The following is a 24,941-nucleotide window of genomic DNA, read 5'->3' as shown; positions in this document are numbered from 1 at the left end:
ATTCATATATACATCTCATATATATGTAGATAGCCGTTTTCATTAATAAGAATAAGTAGATAGCCTAGGAAAAAATCCATTTGAGTAGTAAAAATAAACCTTGTGCATTATGAGCGAGGTCAATAAATAGTTGCACCCACTATAACTCCTTTATATAAAAATATATACCAGATCTACCATCATAAATAAAATGAATATTTTAGTGTCTGCAACAACCATGTTAAACTTCGAACATATTAATAAAAACCAAAATAATCATTCAAATTTGAATGTAAGTGCTAGCCAAATTAAGTTCTTCGATAAAATTTTATCGAACTTTCTCGTAGAAGAGGATAGAGCAAGCTCACGATGAGCAAGGCTTACACGATTTTCTTTTTATCGCAGGTAATAAAATTATCTTATAATATTAGAAATCAAACACTGATTTGAGTCTACTGAACACTTTATTTTATTTTTACAAATATAAAAATAAAAACTTCGTGACAATTGTTTCGCCTTGTTAGGGCATTTTCAAACGAATGTGAAGATTATATGGATTGAATGTCCTTATATAGTTATATAATTCAAGGTACTTAAGTAGAAAATAAAAATATCTTATGAACTATGGCATTACATTAATCATAATTGAGGGAAACAACAATGGTTAAGGGCGAGGCTAAGTGTTTAATAGGTAATGGGGAATTTAGGTATTTATATTTGAATTTCGGGAAAAATATAACAAAATAAGTATTTATTGACATGCAAGTATGTATTGTGAGATAATTAATGAAGCTTTATAGTTTTGTAAATTTAGATAATTGCTGTCGAAAAAATATCAATAATATTTTAATGTAACGACTGTAATGCAGTTTACGTGGGGCAAACTGGGCGCTCTTTCTTAACTAGATATTCAGAACACATAAGATCCTTTAAAAATAAAAAACAAGATTCTCCATTTGCCAATCACTTAATTGAAAATAATCATAAAATTCATATCTCAAATAAAACAATTCCATTACACGTTGAAAGCAAAGGGCGTAAACCTAATATACTTGAACAATTGGAAATTAATAAATATCTAAATAATCCTAATTTTATAATAATAAATGAACAAACCAACCTAATATCTTCACCACTATTAAACATATTTAAATATACTGTTGTTCTTCACTTTGTTCCTCTTTGTACACGCTTATATGACGCGTAATTAATAGATGAATCATGTTACAATTGCATTTATATATTTTGATAAGAAATTCTTAAAAAAAGAAATATTGTATAATAATACATTTATGTTTATATAAATTTCCTCATAATATTTCAATCATGTTTTAAAATTAAAATGAACACCAACCTATTATAATATTATTGATATTTTTTCGACAGCAATTACCTAAATTTAAAAAACTATAAAGCTTCATTGATTATCTCACAATACATACTTGTATGTCAATAAATACTTACTTTGTTTTATTTTTCCCGAAATTCAAATATAAATACCTAAATTCCCCATTACCTATTAAACACTTAGCCTCGCCCTTGACCATTGGTTTTTCCCTCAATTATGATTAATGTACATGCTATAGTTCATACGATTATTTTTATTTTCTACTTAAATACCTTGAATTATATAACTATTTAAGGACATTCAATCCATATAATCTTCACATTCGTTTGAAAATGCCCTAACAAGATGAAACAATTGTCACGAAGTTTTTATTTTTATATGTTTATATTTGTAAAAATAAAATAAAGTGTTCAGTAGACTCAAATCAGTGTTTGATTTCTAATATTATAAGTTTAAATATGGAGTTCTACAAAATAAACACCAAATCAATCAATAAATAAAATTATCATTAGTTATCGACAATAATATTTGCAATAATATAACGTTGCACTTCTGTAACCAGTACCTATGGACAAAACTTTCACTTCGATAGTAGGTACAGAGTGGCTAGTGTTGCTTGCTAATATTACGTCACATGAAATTATGTAGTTAGGAATGTACCTACCCGATTACTAATTTCTTGTACGGTTGATTACATTACGAGTAAAACCACGATTAAGCCTATATATTATTTTATATAATAAAATTTGTCTAGTAACGAAATAGTTGGATATAGACAAGTCGTTGAGGCATACCAAGATCCAAAATGATTTTTCAGTGGGACATGATTATTATTTATTTATAGACTGGACTAAAGTTAACTACGAATGAATAGGCAGAAGGTTATATTATATATTGAGTAGAAGCAATGTAAAGGAGTGACCTCAATCCGAGTTTAGAAGAGTTCACAGGAGGTGAGTGAATGCAGTTAGATTGTCATACATGCTGAAATGCGTGCATTTCAGTGCAAGATGCGTGCTTCATTAGGTAAAAAGGGAAAACATAATATAATAATAATAAAAAAGAAGGTTTATTCTACTTTTTCAAATAAAAAAGAATAAAAGGGCATTATTTTTTGTTTTTTTAAATGCTTCGAGTAAAATGAGTTTGTTTTTATGGTGAAATCTTTTGTTGTATAAAATCTATTGAAATTGCGATTATTTCTTGTGATTGTGTGTTAGCAAATAGTGCAACGATTATGTCGTGTGTTACAAGTAAGTATTACAACATGTCGCATCGTCCTAGTATTCACTGACTGTAAATAATGGTTCCGAGAAAGGAATTTATTTTTATTTTTCAAAAATAAATATTTGGGTTCTTATGATTTTTTACTCATAAATTTTTATTTAGGAAACATTTTCTTTAAGTGTTCTAAAACTGTGTTGGAAAATGAGAACCGCATTGTGGAAGAGTGGGATTCGCACCTCGGGTCTCCCGATTTGGAGTCCACGACACTACCCACGGACCACAACCCATCTCAAATCGCAACCGAATAAGTAAGCAAATAATAATTTTCGGACAAAAGATTCGACTAATATGAACTTAATGTATGTAGATAGATAATAATAACTCTAAATTTCTACGTATATGTACATACATTTGTATCCCACTGGGCTATATAGTTGGACCCAGGACCTAAGGCCGAGAACCCTTCATGAGAGCGAATTGTTGCATCCTGGGCGCAATCAGAGCGCGTAGCCGCGCCGCACACACTGAATTACACATTAGTTTTCGTGTCGCCCACTTTTATTTTTCGCGAGCGACTTCTCTCATGGTGCGCGGCGGGGCCTTTCTCAATAATGTTTTATCATTCCTCGCGGGCACTCCGTAAGACGTACTGCAGACTGCCAGACACCGGACCACTAGCGCTAGACCGGCACTCGGTGACGCGCGAACTCGAACCTCGCGCCTCGTTACCGTCGGCGTTGCCCGTTGCCCGTTGCCCGTTGACAGATCACTTACTCAATAAGCGCTGATATAAGTTGGGCATTTTCCGCGCGCATTGCTAATTTGAAACGGTTCGCGCGGGAAGCGCATCTGGTCATTTTCCTTTAAACTTTGTGGATCAATTGTGAAAATGGTGGGAAGAAATAGTGCGTTGTTTTGTGTGCTCTTTTGTGTACTATTAGGAATTTCGGCGACATCCAGTGAAGTTGTTTCCGAAGGGGTATGTCGTATAATTCCTTCATTAATAGAAACATTATTTTTAATAAAAAACAACCTTTTTTATATCACAAATTTGGATTAGTTGAATAATGATAATTATAACAATAGACCTCCCTTAATCATAATCTCTCTCAATCACAATATACATTGTGATATCTTCTTACAGAATAATAAATCAAAGGTATATGCACTGTTAAATCGTGGGCTTATTGTCACTCGAAATTTCATATATTCTAACAAAAAAACCAGTCGTTTAAATAGATTAAATAAATCACCCTTCTTAGGATGAATTGATGGATTAAATAAAAATATATAATGTATACCATTATATTTAACAACGTTCTAATGTTAAAAGTGTTCTTTTATACCCACACACAGATTTTTTGGCATAAATATAAAGAGCAAAATAATATATTCCTTTGATTTTACTTGCAAAGGTCGCATACTAAAAATGGTAACACAACAAGCGAGTGATGAATCAGTCGAGCGTGTGGGAGGGTTAAAAGAAGTTATAATATATAATATTATACGACGCAAAGTGTTTCTGCCGGAAAGGAACATTAGTGATATATATTTCATCAAAATTGAATGTTAATAATTTGCATAATGAACAGTTTTACGTAGGTGCCTTGTATCTATGTACATTATTCGTACCTTAACATATGCCATCTTATATGCGGAATATGTTTTAAGTGTCACTAATTAAATATTTGTCACAAATGACTTATCCGTTGTTTCTAAAACGTTGAAGGACAACTGACTAATCGTTATTTAGTATACTAACGTAGTCAGGTATTTACTATACTAAATAAATGAACCGAGAAATGAGCAAGGTTGACTACAATACATTCATTTTTATTCTGTCAAGCGTTTGAGCCTTATCGTGAGGTATTAGGTACTTACTAGGTTAAAATGTTATGATAGTCGATAAATATTACCCCGATGAAAATACATAAGTTTCTACTAAGAAATATTGTTTAAGGATAACTGGTAAATTAGTTTTACTTGTATATTCTTGATCAACAAACATAAATGAATACTTTTAATCTTCGTTTCCATAGTAAAAAATTTCCGTTTTAGAAAATATTTTTTATGGTAATTTAAAAAAAATAGTATACACTCAAATAGTTTTAAAAAAACGGCTACAACGATTATTATTTTGCTTGTCATTGAATCTAACAATGTTGTATGTAAACACACCTTGATGTGTCAGAATACGAACTAATGTATAATAAGGATTTGGATGCGTAACTTAATTTTAAAAAGTGAATCATTTCAGCAATCAATAGTCTCTATTTTAAGAACTAGAACTTATTATTAGTTAAGTACTAGAACTCATTATAGATAAAACTTTTGTGTGCCTACATTTTAAACATTTAAAAACTCAACATTAAAAACCGAACCCTTAATTTTTAACTGGTTATTTTGGACAAGATACCCATAGATTTAATTGTCTTTTCATTGGTAATTACTAAGTTCGTTATGATCAAATGCATGTACTGATTATTATTCACTTTAATTAAATAACTATTTACACAATTTCAAAATGTTTTAAAATTTACTTTTGTATTGAAATAACTAATATTACAAATAAAATCAATTTGTCACATTTACCTGCATGTATTATGTATAAAAAAAGAAAACACAGCCTAAACATTCAAATTATCAACTATACCAAAACAGGGTATTTTAATTCAACGAGTTTTCAATAAATTTGGATGCTATATGTTTCATTTTGTGAATTACGTATTGGTATGATGAATGTATAGTCTTTATTTTAAAGCAACGAATGTACCGGGAGAGTGGAGTTTTTATTTTGTATTATCCATTCAGTCAGTCGCACACGTTCCACCAATTGCTAACAACAAGGCGCATTTGACACCATCGTAATTTACGTAGGTATATAACGTGGGATGTAAGTACTATTGGTTTGAATTAGACCTTTGAGGCCCGGTTGTTTGATCGTTAGTAATAGTAAAAATGGACAAAATGGGTTGTTTCATATATAGTAACTAACGGTGGTCGTTTGGGCGTTCAAGCTATAACTGATACTCGGTCGGTAAATCCATTAATTGTAGATATTCAGAGTAAAATTAAGCATCTAAAAATAAGAGGGATGATCATTAAAATATGCTGGATAAAAGGACATGCTGGTATCGTGGGAAATGAGAGAGCGGATGAACGAGCAAGAGAACTTGTAAAAGAAAGGCACCATTCTTCTCAGAATTTCCCCTTGGCTTTGCTAAACGCTGTGTAAAACAAAATACGCAGCAGCGTTAGGAAGATCATTACCGCGCTTCTTTTGCAGGTAAAATCACTAGAATGTTTTTTCCAACGCTGGATGATGCAGCAAACTTCCTTCATCATCACCAAAGTACTTTCATGGAGCTATGAGAAGTTATCTAAATAGGTTTAAATTAAGGAATGAGGACTATTGTCCATGCGATGATATTTCTTCACAGAGTATCGAACATCTGTTATTTTAGTGCCCATTTTTTAGTTTACAACGCCATAATCTTGAATCAGAATGCAAGAAAGATGATAGATCCTTAACAGATATTCACACTGTAGTCAAAAGTAGTTATCACGCGCCATTGTTCTTGAACTTTGCGACAGTGGTGATTGGACTCATAAAGGTAATAAACCAACATCAGTGATCGAACATCCCATTTCCAAGACAAACAAAAACGATTATTTCCGAGTACCTTAGCCTTGTACGTGACACGTAAGGTTATTAAATACAGAAGTCCAAATACATATTTAAAAAAAATAAAAAAACTAACGGTGGATAGTAAAAGTCTTTAATAATTAGTTAAAAATTTAACCCGCCAATGTTGGCGAGTAAAACGTTCTACTATGGTAGAATAATCAAGATGGTGTCATTTTTTTACTTTTATCGGGTGTCGTTATTTGCTCACGTCTCTCAAGGTATTGCTTTTATTTACGAATACGGAATAGGTTACGCTTATTATGATCAATAAAAATCGGAAGGTTCTTTCAATGATAATTTTTTTACTTATTGTCAAGAAAACGAAAACATTTTGAAAATGATTTTGCCGTATTATTCCACCAAATTTTGGGGGGACAATTTTGTGGCAGACAAATCTTGTTTTCTTTTTTAAAAAAAATCGGTCAAAGTTTTAAATAATGTTTTGAATATTTTTATAAACTATAGATAATGGCACAAACAAGAATATAATAAACATTAAAGTATTATTTACCCACATGACGTTTGCTTACTTGTTGGATTGACAGTATTTTAGCTGTTATTTAATTTTTCTTACCATTTTAGTTTTCAAATAAGATATTATAATATTGTTATTGTAACTCGGTTTAATTTCAAATGTTTTATTTTAATTATGATTCTGTTTACTGATGTTATTTTGTTGCGTTTACCCATGCCATGTTGTTACGCAGTTTAATTTGTTTGCTTTTTTAACGTTTGCAAAGTCACATTCCACAGTTTAACCATGTGTAAAAAATGAATAAAGTGTAATATTCAATCTTCGAGCCATGGAATTAAAAAGCCAGTGTTTACATTTAAAAAGCAGGTGAAACAACGCACCGATAGTAGAACGATAGTAAAACCTAAATCGTTGGTAAATTTAACTAAAGTAAAACTTTAATTTTACTAATGATCAAACAACCGGGCCTTAGTAAAGTAATTATCTTATGATTCTTTAGTTAGGTAATTTCTCAGTCGTAACAAGGTTTTATTTTTCACAGCAATTTGTTTGAAAACAAATTGCAGATTTGGGTAGTCTCCGGAGAAAATAAAAACCTCGTTTCGACTGTGAATTACCTAACTGAAAGGTCTAATTGAAACAAGCGGTACTTATATCCTACGTACTACATACCTACGTAAATTACAATGATATCAAATGCGCCTTGCTGTTTGCAATTGGTGGAACGTGTGCGATTGAATGAATTGATCATAATATTATAAAATAAATACTCCTCCCCACTCCCCGGTACGTTTGTTACTTTAAAATTAAAGACTGATACCGATATGTATTTAGCTGTTTTAAGTTTACTTTATAGTTAATTTATAGCTTATATGTATAAGTAAAACCTCGGAGTATTCTAAAAAAGCCCTTAAGCTCTATTGCATAGAACAATAGTGTTCCAAATTTTTGGTTTGGTTTTTAGTTTAACAGCAAACGTGTAATGGACGGTTTCGGTTTACGCTTGCAATTATCAGCCAAAGTATCTACGGCCCGTTTTTATTATAGTTGGATAATTTACGTAGAGCAATTTTTGTGAAAATCACTTCAAGGGCGCTGTAAAATAAATAAATATGCCAGCACGTTTTAGAGCTACAGAGAGCATGGACGATTGAGAATCTAGATCCTCGTTTCCAATTATGATATATTCCAATTGTAACTGATAGGAGCTAGATTACATCACGTCTTGCAGCTACAGAGCGCATTGACGATTAGTAATCTAGCCCCAATTTACATAATGTTTTAATTTGGCAATGAAGTTTAGTATTTATATGATAACAATTTTTTTTTTTTTTTTAAACTCATTTTTCCAAATAGGAGTTAGATTATATCAAGTCTTGCAGTTACTGAGCGCATGGTAGACCCCATTAACAAAATTTAATTATTTTATGGTTGATAATATTTACATATTGAAGCAAAATTACCAATCGTCTTGCAGCTACAAATCGCATGTACGGGTGGAATTCCAGCAACTTAAAATTATATCAATAAGAAAGATATCCGATGGGTAACTTTTGTAGATTGTAGGTACCATAGTTACTGGAAGATGGTTGGACGGTGCATGCCCGTTGTATTGCTGTAATCTGTAGCTAACTTCATGATTTCTTTTGAAAAAAATCCGTGTCAATTCGTAGTACTAAATGTAAGTGCGTTGATAAATTTTCATCGTGTTATCAATATTGTCAATAGGCATTTTTTTTCTAATTAACTACATAATATTGATGTAAATCAATGACTGAAAACAAGACTTTAAAGTATTGTAAAGGTCAGGAAGCTGAAGTTAATATTAAAATGTCATTTTGTATAGCCGGTGGTTGTTTCCAACAGATTTATGCTTATATTTGTAAATATTTTAACTTTATAATTCGTTCGAATTATGGAGAAAATTTTCGTCAATATTTACAGTTTGTAGAGAAGGAATTAAACTTTTAATGAAGTCTACGCTATGTAGTGAAGTAAGTAGACTTTTTTACCAAACGGTTTTCGTGTATTTCTTTGGATATGCAAATAGCAGATTTTAATAAATTAAGTATTGTAGCAATCCATTTAATCGAGTTAAGAAACAAAGGACTTGGTGACGGTAAAGATCCTCGGTTATGAAAAAACCGCTGAAAAATTAGAAAAATATATGTGATGTATATACAAAAGTTTTATGAAACATCTGTAGGTAAAACAATCAAGTTTGTAAGCAAACATTCTCGGTGGAAGTTCATTGTAATTTACCAGTTTCATTGCTTTCACGACATCTTCGAAGATTTCGACAGGTAATTTGATTTTGTCCATTTGCAAAAAATTTTAGCGACCCAAAACCGACGATATACGATCTCTGCCTTTAGATTATGCAAAATGATTGAATTTATAAAGTAACCATTGTGTCCGACAAACGATTATTATTATTGTCTGTACAAATACAAATGTCCGAGTTACTGCCGTCTGCGTCTGCGTTCCAAATCACATAGTGACACGGTATGCCCAAACGCTGTGAGTAATAATACACCACCCACTTATAGAGTCGCCCATATGGACAAAAATCATTATATAATTATCAATCACAAAGTTAGCAACAGTTTATAGCAATACAACGAGCCGTCGGTACTCAGATCGAGAATTGCAAGCGCAAACCGAAACCGTCCGTTACACATTTGTTGTTAATCCAAAAACCAAACCAAAATTTCGGAACCCTTTTGTTCTTTGTAATAAAGAAAAAGGGCACCTCTATAAGCGGGTAGCGAAATATTACTAAGTCTATTGTGTATTCGTATTGTAGGTAAACGAAGTTGGCCAAATTTGATCGTTAAAATCATTCAAATGAGGACACACGATTTTTAGTTGTTTTACACTTTTTACCATGTTTTATAAATATTTCGTAAATCTAATCTGTAGGTACTTACATTCTAATTCTTTTTACACAGAAATCAGTACACACGTAGTTTATAACCACGAATGATAAAATGACATTGCAATTTAGTCATTTGATATTTTTTAACTTTATTGTAAGAGGCCTGGTGGAATACTATTTAATTAATAAAATCAATTGATAATAATTTAAAAAAATACTTTTCTTACAGGAAAAAAGATGCCAAAATCCACCCACCGCTCCACAGAAAATCGAACGAGTTATAACACAATGTCAAGAAGAAATTAAACTCTCAATTCTTAAAGGTAATATTTTATTCTTGCGTAAAATTTCATACAATGCTTTTAAAACTTAACATAAATATAGAACGTTTAATAGCAAAACAGGATCACTGATCACTAACAAAAAAAACACGAAAGGCGCCGTGGCGCATTTGGTTCGACGGCCAACCGTGAAACAGGCGTCGCGGGTTCGATTCCCGCCTGTTGCAAGAAAAAAATCCATTTTTTTTTCTCAATTGGTCTGGGTGTTGTAGTGTATATTTAATTTCCTTCTTCCATATCCCCTCTTTCCTACTTGCTGACAAGCCCCTAAATAGAGGCTTAGCGGCTTATTCCTAAAAAAAGTGTGTTATTTAAATGTCGACCATACATACTATTTTATTTTTACCCGAGAGAATTTCCAGTTGTGAGTTATGAGAAAGAAGACGATATTAGCTTTATAATTATTACTTGATGTTGGTATGTACCAATTAAATGTTTATTTATAGAATTGTGTTTATTTATCATCATTTTGCTCGTGAATTTCAGCTGAATTAAAATGTATAAGATTGTTGTTGGTTTTAAGTTGGTAAATAATCAGGTTTCTTCTACCATATCAGTTTGTCCGAAATTGTACTATTTATTACCGCTTCTTCGGATATCATCAAAGGCGGATGGCATATGAAGAAACTTAAACCTTGGTAAATTTCCATATGAATTCGTTTGCCGGACTACTTTTCTATAATATAATACACAAGGCCAGCCATTTTTATATTCGAGAGCTAAATTTTAATACCCTAAAATGTGTATTTGTCCAATGAGTTTCTAATACAATGTATTTGTTTTGATAGTATTAATGGCGAAAAATATCTGTTTTTTGAGCCTTCGGAATATTGACTAAAGTTTCGCTTGCATAATCTTCTTGGCATTAAGTATGTTAATTTTATTATTATTTCACTATTCACATTATTAATGTATTCAGAAGACTACGAGAACATGTGTTTTGATAATAGTACATTATTACGGAAATTAATTTTATAGGCATTTTAATCTGACTGGTAACTGGATGGTGTGTAATGAAAATTGGTTTCCATTTCATTTGATGGAAAGTAATTCCCATCTGAATTATAATATGCCGTGTGAGTGTAATCATAAAATACCTATTTTCATTGTTCTCTTCCACCATTTCTTTAATAACCGATGTCGGTATCAACCTCTGAAAATAAATTCTTCAATTTTCATTGTTTATTTTTTTAGGTATCTAAGTACAGAAAAACCATCAAAACCCCAAAAGTTTATTATAAATACTAAATGTAATAAGGTGCGAGTAAAACATACACAAATTAATTTCGTTAGATCATTTATTCTAATGATCGATCTGCATTATTTTTATGTTTGTGCATATATTGCTATCTCATTATAATTTTTAAATATTTAACTTGTTTTAAGCCTATGGGTCTTCTATAAATTGTTATCGACCACTCTCCACAACGACCACAACTGTCGAATATGGGCCGGCAAATGACAGCCAAACCAAAATGGCGGCCAGACAACACCGGCCTGGGCCCGTATTACAATGGGATGTTAGCATTTAAAAAATTAAGTTTTCTGTATGAAAAATTAAATACGCATACAATATTTGAAAAGTGTTCAATTACAGGTTCCAACGAGGATACTTAAAATTTTCATACAAATCTAAACATTTTCGTACATAAATATTGATTTCGCTTTATAGTGTCTCGACGTGTATTGATGATTATAGCGTTTGTTATCGCGGCCCTGGAACATAAAACGCACCCTGTAAATGCTGATTACTGCAAAATAATATAAAATACTATTGCTGTACGTCCCACAGAAATGGCTGTAGTAGTATTTTGTTTTTGGCAATAGATGAAAGATAGGGATTCTTAAAAAACGTTCACAGATTGTAAAGAAATTGCAAACCATGCTAGTGACTATTTCTCTACGATTGGCGCTAAATTGGCTACAAATATTCTCCAAAACAGAAAAGAAACTTAATAATTGTTGGCAGAAAATGTAAAACCATAAAACACTACATTTAGCTTATTTAATATAACTACTTGCCTAAATGAAATCATTGAAACTATTAATCTACTAAAAACATTGAATCCATCAGGTCCTGATAGTAATGGTTTTGCTCTGCTTAAACATTTAAAATGAACTATAGCACAGTCTCTCTTTTACATTTTTAACCTAAGCTTTAGTTCTGGTACATTATTTTCTTCTTTAAAAAAAAGTTATTGTAATTCCCATACATAAAACAGGAGACATAATAGATGTTGCCAATTTTTTACCAACATCATTACTTAACACTATCTCTAATATCATAGAAAAGATAGTTTAAAAAAAAGAATTTCAGAATACATATAAATTAATCGTACAATAGGTACAGATACCGTCATCGCTGATATAACAGATCTTATTTCTAAGTATATAAACTTCGGCAAGAAATGTTTATAATTTATTTTAGACTTGGCAAAGGCTTTCAACACGATATTACATAAAATTATCATAAAACATATGTCAAATATAGGTTTACAAGGTAATTTACTAGATTGGTTTAAAATCTATTTATGTGGTAGAACCAAGTTAAAATAGATAATATTACTAGCGAAGAAAAAAACATTGATTTTAGTGTACGGCAAGCTAGTATTTTGAGACCAATTTTGTTCATTTTATATGTTAATGATCTATGTCTGACATACCTAAAAAAAATTAACATAATTGCATTTGCAGATGACGCTGCTCTAATTTTTACGTGTGACAAATGGGATGAAACTTATTTTGCGGCTCAAAACGGTGTCAATATTATAAAAATGTGACTGGATAACAATATCTTAACAATAATTATTGACAAAACCAAATACATGACATTTATCAAAACCACAGCGGGACAGCCTAAACAAAACCTTCAATTAAAAAGATGCTCTGAAATACTTGAATCAATAAACCATACAAATTATTTAGGAATATTTTTTTATAAATATTTTAGATAGATGAACACATTGAATATATAGGACGAAAAATTAAAAAAATTCCCATATCTTCAAATCGATACGTAACATCTTACCCCTAATTAAACTCCAATATTATATTTTATGTAATTTAATTATTACTTGTGGCATAATAGGATGGGGAGGCACTAATAAATCTATATTAAAATCTGTTCAAAAATCGATCATTAAAATATTTTTTTAAAAGTCAAGTTGTTTAAAGTATTCAGGATCTTAGATATAAAGCTAATATATTATATGTCTTAAGAATAATAATGTTTGTGAAAGCAAATTGTTCTATCAAATCCCAAAAGGAACAGTCCCACGCTACCAATCTTCAAACTAGAGGATGGGTCACTGGGTCTACCACAAACTCTGAATTTGGGCAAAGAAATTTCACGTTTCTGGCCCCCAAAATATTCAATACGTTACTCAAATATTGCAAAGCCATGACCCGGATTCAATTAAATGAATTTGTAAAAATTGGTTACTGGGTTTAGGTAGAGAAAAATCGGAAAATTTACAATTTAAAAAAAGTTTAATTAAATAGTCGAATTAAATATTATTGCCATATAACTATTAGATTATTAACTAATAACTATCAACTAGTAGATAGTCATGCTTTTGTTAATTTTTCACAAAAAATGCCTGCCTTAAAAAAAGGTTGTACCTAGTTAGGCAGACTAGATATAATCCAGAGAAATCTAGCAGATAAAGAAATTGTATTTTTTGTCCAAAAACCGTGATTATTATTATAATTAAATCTTAAGTTTAAAAACACGTGTAAAAATGCGTTGTTTCTTTAAAAATTTGAAATATATTTTGTATAGTGTATTAATAATTTATATATGGTTAACTGATAGTTGAATTTAAGTTAATATTGTAACATTCGTAAAAGTATGTAGGTATGTGCTAGTTTAAGATTAAATAAATAAATCAGAGCGTATTTTTTTAAAAACTATTTTTATTGTTAATATGTATTTCATTTCTATGTAATTATCCTTTATTTTTTAATACTCTGTTTTACCTCTTATGTATACTATAAAAATATATGGAAAAATATAATTAAATATATATATAATGTGTTTCACGATAGACTCACAATGTTTAATATGATATTTTCGTAAAACAGATTTTTTAAATATGCAGGTACAAATACGAATAATCATTCAAATTATATCGTATTTAACATTCGTACGATATAAACTAATTTGCATGATTTCGGTAGTTATTATAAGAAAAATTAGGCCTATCGGTTACATTGATTCCTAACACATTTTTTGCACAGAGCAGCAATTAAAATAGTTTTCTTAAGGGGTTGTATACTGAATACATTCCTCAGTATAATACTTAAAAATATTTTTTTATATAAAATAAAACGCGAGGAAAGAAAGAAGATTACCGTGCACTGATTGTGCTTTGGAACCCGCTTCGTTCGCTGTTAGGTCTGGGAGGTTAGGGCGAGTGGATTTTTCCAAAATATTATACCTACTGTTGATATTAGGACAAGTACGGTTCAGTGAGGGATCAATGGTGTTATGACGAATGGGAATTTCGCGTGAGTTCGATCGGGTCATGTTATGATCGGTGTTAGAACTTACCCAGTATCGTCTTGATAATTTTATGTATTTATGTGCTTTGATTTCATTTTTTAGTTTTTCTTTCGTTGTTTGAGTGCATGTTGTATTGAGCGAAATCTGTAAAAAATGTTTTCTAGATGTATCGGTGTTTCATACAGTTGCTTAGTTTGTTCGTATTACTGAGTTCTTCTTTCTTTCGAAGCCGGATCCGGCTAGTATGGCCGCGGTCAATTAGGAAATAACACCGTGTTCCTTCACTGTAATGCAAGGAAACCAGAATAACGTAAATGTACGGACCACGTGTGTTTGTTTTCTGTAGGGGTAGGCAGAGAGGATAGAACGCCATAACACTCTATCTTGGCATACAGACCTCGCTTCCTCTACATTCATACATCTTCTGGATGGACTTCTGGATGGACTTGATCGTGCCATGTCTTTCTCGGTCTTCCTCGTTTTCTGCATCCATCAACATTTGCATCGTAGATCCTTTTAGCTGTTCTTTCGCTGTCCATTTGCTCTACATGTCCAAACCAACGCAGCACCCCTTTCTTGATTCTGTCAATAATGCATGTCTCAGCCTTACACACTTCATGGATCTCGACATTTGTGTACCTATCATACATCGTTTTACCACACATTCACCTGAGGGATCGTATTTTGACAGCATTCAACCTACTTTCATCATTATTATTCCAATTCCATACTTCGCTCCCATACATTAGAGTTGGCACTAGAACTCCGTTGTAAACGATTTTAGATTTTAGTGCACCGTTCACCCTGTTCCCGGCACTCACCCTCCTTTCAATATCTTTCTCGGCCTTTCCGTCCCTAGTAAACATACTTCCCAGGTACACAAATTCTTCTACCTGATTCAGAATATCTCCGTTCACGCTGATTTCACATTTAGTTATATTTTCATCCCTTTCAAAAACCATCACTTTCGATTTATCAACATTCATAAGCAAATCGCTTTTCTTGCATACATCGTTTGATCACAAATTGATAATACTGCAGTGAGGAGTACAAAGGAAGCTTTTTAAGCTTGATTGTGAAGAAATACGAATATTACGTTTACGCTAAAGTTTAATAAATACTATTGAGAGTAAATATGTGAAACTGAAGAAAGACACTAGTTAGTGGTTATATACTAATATTTACCAACATTAGTTAAAATGTTTAACTGCAAAATGAATTCTAAACAAAAATAATAAAGACACTGGGGTTTATAAACAGTTTATCGAAAAGGGTGGGCGCTTTCATTGTACTCTACTGACTGTTTATTCAGCGCGTTATCGGAACGAAAAACTATTGTATTTTACGTTTTTGTCAAAAAAATGTTACCTCTTCTGAACATCTAGTAAAAAAATGTAGGCTTAGTTTATGTTATAAACCTACCTATTATGTATTAAAATGTCTTGTGTAAACCCCGATTATGAATTATTGAATACCGTTACTGGCTTAACAAAAAAGTAAAGAACACATTTTTTGCAAATAAGTTTAATTACGTTTCTTTTGCACCTTTTCTTTGTCACGTTTGTATGATGAACCAATCACGATGATTGTTTTTGGAATGGATTAATTTATTGCTTCTTAGATTATAGTGCTTTCTATATTTACTTTTGTATGGGTACTATTGTGTACCATATTTACGTGTATGCTTTGTTTTTTTTTATTATTTTGATTGTTATTATTTTTACTGTTTTTTTATTTTTTTCTTATTAACATACTTATATTTTGCACCTCTTACAATTAAAAAAATTGTCTTTTTTTCAAAAATTAAAAATTATATGCACACATTGTTTTAATTTTTATATTTTTTCAAGTCTATACCTAAAGCATGTTATTTATATAAAACTGCTGCGTTATAGTATTTATGTAATAAAATATTTTTATGTAGGCCTAGTGGTGTAGTGGTCAGTGCATTTGTCTACCATGCAAGAGGCCTCGGGTTCGATTCCCGACATGATTGATATTTATTTAAAAAGGTGTTTTCACACTAGAATATCTCATAGTCCCTGGACTGGCACCTGAAGCGTGAGACATCATCTTACCTTCATAAAACAAAAAAAAAACGATCAAGATACGCTGCGATTGGTAAACCAATGCAGTACCCTATGCACCATTAGGTACGGAAAGGAAATGATGGTGATGATGATAGTACTTTTTTCACATTATATTGAAGTGTAACATGTATATTTTATTGAATATGTATTTTTGTAAGGTAAAAGATACTGCTTGCCGTGTATGTTAATAAATATATGTAAACATAAATAATAATTCTTTGCTCCTTCCAAAATACCACCTACGCCTAATATATTTATTTTTATTAAAAAATAAATAATTGCGTTCTTATGATTTTCCCAAATATTCAATTTTGAGAGTCATTTTTAACGAGTTGTAAATAACTCACTATTAGAAAATGGGAATCGAATTGGGGTAGAGTGGGATCCGAACCACGAACCTTTGAGCCATAAGTCCGAGACACGAGCCACGGGACCACAACTCGATTCAAATTTTAACGTAAGCATTAAAAATGATACATCATTCATTGATTTCAGAGGCTCTTGATGTTATTCACCAGGAGCAAATGATGCCAGAACAAAGAACCAGAAATAAAAGACAAGTTCCATTTACTCGAGATGAAAAACGAATTGCCGGTGTAAGTATTCCAACAAGCGATTGAAAATACTTAGTTATCGGTATCCAATCAATCAATATTTATCTAATTAACAATAATTAGACATCCTCCTCGAAAGGGTACTTATGAACTGAACCAATTAATTCTTGTATGTAGATAATAATATTATACCTAGATGAAGATGTAAGATAATTATTATATTTTATCAACGAGATATATATCTAGTTTCTTTAAAAATCAAACTACAGTTTCCGTTTATTCTATCTTTTGAATATCTATTAAGATATATTAATATCTTAATTTATCTTGTCCCAATTACGAGTACTTAGTAAGATCATTATTTTATCTGGGTCATTCATTATTTTGCTTTCTCTTATCGCAGATAACTGAATACAATTTTTCCGGTGAGGCTTTATATAAATTTGATAAAATAATACAAGAAACGATGTCTCGAAATATGTACTCTTGCCTGTATTTAGGCTAGTGCCAAAAAGCTGAATTGAAATGTTTAATTTTTATTTTTCAGTGTCTACTGCAGTGTGTATACAGAAAAGTTAAGGCGGTAAGTGTTTTGTCACACATCAAATTTTATCTAGACCTTTAAATATATATATTTCAAATGATTTGACAAGTTATCAAAAAGAATTACAAATAAGATAAGATCTCATAAGACAACAATCTTAAGTTTATACATTTACATGTTGTAATTTTATGACCTTCATAAAAATATATATACGTATGAATAGTAATAACAACTTAACACGTTTTATATAAAAACAATAAGTAAACATTTTATTCTCAAATAAATTAAGAACAGGGTCGGAAGCGATTGTAAAAAAAATAAAAATAACATACAGTATTAAAAATATAAACAAGTACAATAAAATCCAAAATTTACAAAATTATTTTTAAATATTTTTCTGAAGGTGTGAAAACTGAAATTCTTACTTAAAACAGATTGACTATATTTTTTATTTAGGTATAATATAAATTAAATATTTATTAATGATAGTTATTATATGTTTATATATAAAATATGAAAAATGGTATAATATGAAATGTTATTCAAATAAAATTATCATTAATGTAGTTTAAGTATGAAACAATCGAAGAAATTGTATGCTTACATTTCAGCAGGACTTTGATTTTAAGATAATTGTTTAAATATATTTGAAAAATAAATAATAAATAAAATAAACGTATGTAATATATACACGCACATATACACGCACATATATTTAAATATTATACTTATATACATTATTTATTTGTATTATATTTATAAGTATTATTGTTAGTGATCGACCGAAGTTTCGGTTTCGGACAGTTTCGGTAAAACAAAATTCGGATTCGGCTAAAAATTAGCCAAAACATCGGCTCAGCCGAAATCAGCGGTCGGATTATGTTCGCTAGTACTCAGGTGCATCTTATGGCTCGTGACTCGTGACCCGGCCGCGTGACCTGTGACCTTTAGTTTGTTTCGGCTTAAGGCTGGCGTTGAAGATCTGTTACATATAAATTATAAGTCGAAAATAACAACGAACCAAAAAGCGCTAAAAATATACAAATTTTCTCATTAAATGTAAACCTCTTATTTCAGTGTGTATTTTCTTTAACACATATTAATGAGCCCATAAGGTTTAACAATAAAAACGCCTAATTTTTGGCGTTTTGAAGTGACTAAAAACATATTTAAATATGATTGGTTTTGGCTGAAAATCTTGTTTCGTTCGGTCCCTAATTGTTGTGATACTTAGAGTCTAGTATAAATACAGTTATAAAGCAATTTATTAAAAAATATATATTATCCATTTATGTTATTATATTTTATGGTTTATCCCCTAAATAATGAAAAAATATAATAAAAAAATATATGTTGTGATAAAATATTATTAATTGTACTAATATATATATATATATATATATTATATTCATACCTACATACATTGTAGCAAGTTTTTTTCTTTTAGTGTATACAATAACTGATTCAAATATTTTCAATAATTATTATATTGTAATTATTTCTTCACGTGAGACATATTTATGACTATCTATGGTAGATTAAAAAAATGTTATTGGAGATATCGGCGTTGCTGTCGTTCAAATAAGGTGGGATTGGAATTGAATAAGTCAATGACAAGAATAATTTTAGTTCTATTTCTAATTGATATTTTGTTGGCATGTAGTTTTTGTACAACTCTTGTGGTTACCGGTTCCGTTGGTCGCTGGCGACTGGTCTGCGTCTGTAGAATTCTAGAGTAATTCTGGAAATCCTTTCACTGGACCTTGCATGGTAAACTGGTTGTCTGATGTTTGCTATATTGGTGATTTGGTTGGAAAGTGAACGCGAAAGTTCTCTATGCAATGCGCTTTGACCGGAATTTCAAAAAATTGTCTTACGTCTTCGTCGTTTTTCTTTTTTTGACCTATGCTAAGAGGAGGCTCAAAGAGACCACAACATGAAAGAAAAATAATGCATTTTTATGCCTAGTTATATAGTTATTTTTTACTATCAATTAACGAACTACAATATTGGTTATAAAAAAATCGTCTCGAGTTTTAGATTTAAGAAATATTATTTTTGTTAAGACGCTAGAAATGATCGTGATCGTGATTTTATTGAATCCTACAAAAACATACCTACATAATTTGAAATACGTATAAATGAAGTAAATGAGGGTTTGAAATTTTCGTAACAACAAAATTTTGGTACACATTTAAAGAATCAATAGATAAGTGTCTACATTTAAGTTTTTCAAAGTTTCTTAATACATAAACTTACATAATAAATTTAATATTCAATTTTAAATTAGAAAATAATTAAAGATGTAACTCATTGATATGAATAAATCACCGAAGCAACGAAGCATGGATAAATAAAGAAATTTCAAAGTAGGTGGAACTCGAGGTCGTCCCATAGGTAAATGGTATTATGGTAACCAAGTTGAGTGATGCTAACACTTCTCCTGCGGTCGGTCGTGATTCGTAACCATACTGCACTAAAATATGATTGTGGTTCAATACTTCTTATTAACCTTTACCCAAAACATAATTCATGTTTGAAGATTTACTATATGTGTGTAATTACACGTAACGATCTTTACAACAAGTTAAACTTATTTGATTTCATTCCGTGTTTTAAATTCTACATTTATATAATATTTGTCAGCCGATTTGAATCGAGTCATTTGAAGTACGGAGTTGTTTGCAACTACATACGTAGGTACTAACTATGCACGAAACTCTCCGATTCCGCGTTTACATTCCTTAGCCAACAAATTTCCTTGTGATGTAGACATTTTTAATACAAACATTATTAATTTTAAAACGTTCTTAAATGCATCGTTTAAAACTTATTATGAAAGTCGTAATAAAACTTTCTTTTTCATGCAATTTTTTCTCTGTTTTTGATGTGTATTATTATTATTTTATCTCTTTCTGAAATTAATTTATCAAATACTTTTGTGTACCATATATTATATTAATATCTCATATATACTAACTGTAAACTAATTTTTATTATTTGTTTTAACATTAATTTGTTAATACCATTTTTCACCTTTTATTTTGCATTGCAGTATGTTTTTTTGTTTCTACATGTATACAAAAAGAAAGTGCTGTTTATTTTTAAAATTATTACTTACAATGTTTGTACTCACCTGTATAATTTTTGTAAATGCCCCTTAGGCGTATTGTAAAATTAAATAATAATAAAATAAAACAAATTTAAAAAAATTAAACAACAATATAAAATACCGTTCTTCTGAAAGAATAAAGCGTCAAATACGTCTGTTTTATTCATTCAGATGTCAGAAATTAATGAAATATCATTTGGACCTGTCAGGAGAGACCAATGTGTATTTTTTAATGATCTTTCCAAAATTAAATAACTTTGAACATTTTAAACTAAATACCTTTTATTTTTACACCCTACTAAACCGTTACAGTCTAAATGGGTGTGGTAAAGTCGATCACACTTCAATATTCATAGTTTCAGTGATAACAGCAAAATAGCAACAAATTCGAAAGATGAAGAATGTTTAAGAAAAATAAAAAAATCATATAACAGAGTAAATAAAAAAAAAAAGATTTATTGATCGACTTCACCTCGCATTACGATATCGTTATTGTCAAGACATTTCCTCCAACGACGCCGACGCCGACGCCGATATCAACGCGTGACGAAATAAGGCCAACAAGTCCGGCAGCATTCTATAATTTCGGTCTTGTGTTTTCAGGTTGACAGTTTTGGGTTCCCGACTCTAGAGGGACTTGTAATGCTTTACTCCGACGGAGTAAACGAGAAGGGATACTTCATGGCGGTGGTGGAAGCCAGTCGGGAGTGTCTGATGCAGTCACACGCACGCTTCTCCAGATCCTTACCCATCGGTAAGAACAGTCGCGTTTTAAATTTATCTTTTTTATTGTAAGAGAGATATATGATGCATTTTATGTGGCAAATGTCAAGATATATTGTGACAGTATATCATGACAACGCGTATCGATGGATTTCCGGATACCTACTGCAGTGCAAGATAAGTTTTTCGGGATGTTAAGGTTCCTTCTTTCGATTGTCTCATGAAATGCAGGATCCGTAGATTTCAGACGGGAGTCGGATAAATGGGAGACCTCTTTATTCTTGCAGTCCAACCATGGTAAATTCGCTAATAAAACTGAAGTAGTCAGACTTGTGACCCCCCTGACAGATTTCTGTTGCACAACACTTATGTCTAACATAATATTTCGTATTTTCAAAAAATGTGTTATAGAAAACGTTGTGTTGTCTTTCAGGAATCACTATTAAAGTTTTTCATTTAAAAAGTAGCTAAGAAGGGCATCTCTTCTAATGACTGTCATTGTATAGGATAATTAGTGTTCAGCAAACCGCATTAATCACTTGTTTAAATCGTTAACTAGCATGTAACCTGCTAGTAGAAACAATTTATTTTAAAAATGTATGATCTTGATTTAGATGGACTGATATTTTTTTGTTGAGTTTTCAGTAAATTTTTTTTTTAAGTTAAAGAAATATTTGCGTTTTTATGATTTACCCAAATATTTAATTTTGAGGGCCATTTTCAACGAGTTGTAAATAACTCAATATTAGAAAATGGAATCGAGTTGTGGAAGGGAGACACTAGCCACAGGACCACAACCCGATTCTTATTTTTTTAGATTAAAAAATTTCTAATTGATATAAGTATATACATAGATATTTGATACAACGCCAACGTACAATATTATATTATAATATATCTCTATGAAGTTTGGTAATGATTGATAATGCCTTGGCCAAAACAACGAGGAAGTTCAGTGCTACGGGAAATTGGATATAAAAATTATTTCTTAGATGCGGTAAAAATTAGAGCTTTTAATGAGGAAGTTCAGTGGTGTTTTTAATTTTTTTTATTATTTGAGTACAAAACTAAACAAAAATTGAAATAAAAAATCATATTACCAGTGCTATGATTATTTTAGGTGTTGTAATTTTCATATTACTCTGAGAAAATCATATTTCCTGTTTGTGATATCATCGGAAAGTAAACCAGGAACACTGTGTGCGTAAGGCTTACCATTTACACCACATGGACCGTAGAGTACTTTTAATGTAAAGCTTTAATAACTTTCATCTAGCAATTACATATTTTAAACTATACATTGTTACTTAACTTACTTAAGTTATTAACGCCCTTTCTCCCAATTTAATTAAATGAAGTTAATCCATGAATTACATCAACAAAGATGAAGAGTTATTAAATAATAACATTTAATGTATCTAGGAATTTACAGGACTTGTTACACTGCAGTACCTATAAAAAATAAAAAATAAAAAAGATAAATATGTATTCGCTAATAATATTTTATTTATTTATAGATAACGGCCGAAACTGCGATGTGTCTTTTGACGTATTCGAGTGCATTTCTGATCGGATTGGAGACTATTGTGGCAACTCTGGACTCTAATCGAGACCAGGTACCGGGAGCCGGCTCAGAACGGTCACAAAACCCCGGAGATCGTCCGCAGGGCCCTGAAACCGATTTCCGGATGTAAAAAACAAAAGCCGGAAAAAAGAATTAACCTACTAATATTCTGCTTCCTCCAACATTGTTACCCTTTGTACAAATAAAATTGTTATTAAGTATCCTAATGAATTATAAATTATTGAACCTATATCTGTTAAGTAAATAACAGCATTTATCGATACTATTCCTGGCCGATTACCTTTCGTTCCCATCCTTCCTTTGACACATCCTTATGGTACCTACCTAACATCAAGATAGAAGATATTCAAAATTAGAAGATTGGGATTTAGAACAAAAACCAAACATTTTTGACTTGACATAAAATTGGATAAAAAGTGGTTGGAATCATCGCGCGTCGTGGAAAACATTGTCTCATTTTATAGTTCATTTTGTCATCCAGTGCCAGAAATTGAAGAACATTCAGACCATATTAAAGGTAGGTATCCATTCCATGTTCCTATTCCTTTCTCAAATATTTCCCAATTCACAAAACTGAATGAAATTCGTTTTTCGTTAACAATATCCAATCAACGGTTATGTATATCCAATTATTATAGAAATAAAAGACGAGTGATACTTTAATCCACAAATTTGGAATATCCAGTGACCGGTTTCATCGCTTTCGCCACATCTTCGAGACTGGGATCTTTAATAAGGAGTTCAATGTATTTATACAAAACAGAGGTAAGGATAGAGAATTAAAAACTATATGAAAGTAAATAAAATAAAATAATTTTTATTTTAAGAATAGTAACAATTTTTTTTTTTGTCATATAAAAATAATTTGATTCAATTTACTTTCATATAATTTTGAATTCTCTATCCTTACCTCTGTTTTGTATAAATACATTGAACTCCATAATAAAGATACCAGTCTCGAAGATGTGGCGAAAGCGATGAAACCGGTCACTGGATATTAGAAATTTGTGGATTTAAATATCCACTCGCCTTTTATTTCTATAATAAATTATAATGAACTTCCACGAAGAATTTTCACTTACAAACCTAAATGTTAAACATCCATACTATTTATTAGATTAATTATATTTAAAGAGGATTAAAAATGAATTAGCAATCTAGTTTTTTTTATTTTTCTCAAAGTCTTTTTAATCAATCTTCTATATTTTATTGTACCTATAGATGTTTTTACCTATCGGTAATGAAATGTAACTGCTAATGTATTGTGTAATCTTTAAAACTTTATGAAATAAAACTAATAAAGAGGTCTTTAACAAGCCTATCATTACAATAAGTACTTTTTAAAGTTAAACTCCTACTAAATGGGTGCTTTATGTTTTCGTATAATGTGACAGAGAATAAAAGGCTTTCTAGTAACGAAATGAAATTAATTGTAAAACTTAGTGCGTCGTTGAGTTATGATAAATGTAAAAAACTGTATTTGAAAAATAAATGTAAAAATTCTAATTATTTTCCAAGCGTTTTTTTTATTTATTGTGTGTATTAATTATATGTACATGCAAAATGCACGTTATTTCAGGTTATTAGATAATTTATTATTTTACAACCTAACATTTTTATTTACATATAATATGTAATATTTATTAATTCGGTAGTCAAATGGCGGAAGGAACCATCTGTGATATTCAATTTCAAGACTTAAACCTTATCCACAAACTTAAATATTTTAGTGTTACATTTCAATAAATAATGACCATTTTAAATGATACAGTTTTTTTTTCAATGCGGATTTACTGAAATATAAATTAAAACAATGTTTTGAGTTTGTCCAAATTTTTGTAGGTGAGAACTGGACTCAACCCCCAAGGGAGCAGCAAATATTAACATTTTACA

The 24,941-nt window shown here is 30.7% G+C and overlaps 1 protein-coding gene across 1 annotated transcript; it reads left to right on the top strand.

The window, feature by feature from the left end:
- The first annotated feature begins 3,161 nt into the window (after nucleotides 1–3,161).
- Obp73a (Odorant-binding protein 73a) lies at nucleotides 3,162–23,251 on the top strand. Its single transcript, XM_088230725.1, has 6 exons — nucleotides 3,162–3,533; nucleotides 9,825–9,918; nucleotides 17,026–17,126; nucleotides 17,632–17,667; nucleotides 21,344–21,494; nucleotides 22,981–23,251. The coding sequence occupies exons 1-6, from the start codon at nucleotides 3,444–3,446 to the stop codon at nucleotides 23,067–23,069; spliced, it is 561 nt and encodes a 186-aa protein (XP_088086851.1). The 5' UTR covers nucleotides 3,162–3,443; the 3' UTR covers nucleotides 23,070–23,251.
- The last annotated feature ends 1,690 nt before the right edge of the window (nucleotides 23,252–24,941 follow it).

Source organism: Micrasema longulum, unplaced genomic scaffold, assembly GCF_059751315.1.
Source record: "Micrasema longulum isolate JH-2025_06_02 unplaced genomic scaffold, ASM5975131v1 h1tg000811l, whole genome shotgun sequence".
In the NCBI taxonomy this organism is placed as follows: domain Eukaryota; kingdom Metazoa; phylum Arthropoda; class Insecta; order Trichoptera; family Brachycentridae; genus Micrasema; species Micrasema longulum.
The sequence above is the reverse complement of the archived record's forward strand: the minus strand, read 5'-3'. Positions and strand labels throughout refer to the sequence as shown.

Coding starts and splice junctions, on each gene's coding strand:
- Obp73a (XM_088230725.1), top strand. CDS start 3,444: ATGGTGGGAAGAAATAGTGCGTTGTTTTGTGTGCTCTTTTGTGTACTA. Junction 9,919..17,025: donor TAAACTCTCAATTCTTAAAG/GTAATATTTTAT, acceptor CATTGATTTCAG/AGGCTCTTGATGTTATTCAC. Junction 21,495..22,980: donor CTCCAGATCCTTACCCATCG/GTAAGAACAGTC, acceptor ATTTATTTATAG/ATAACGGCCGAAACTGCGAT.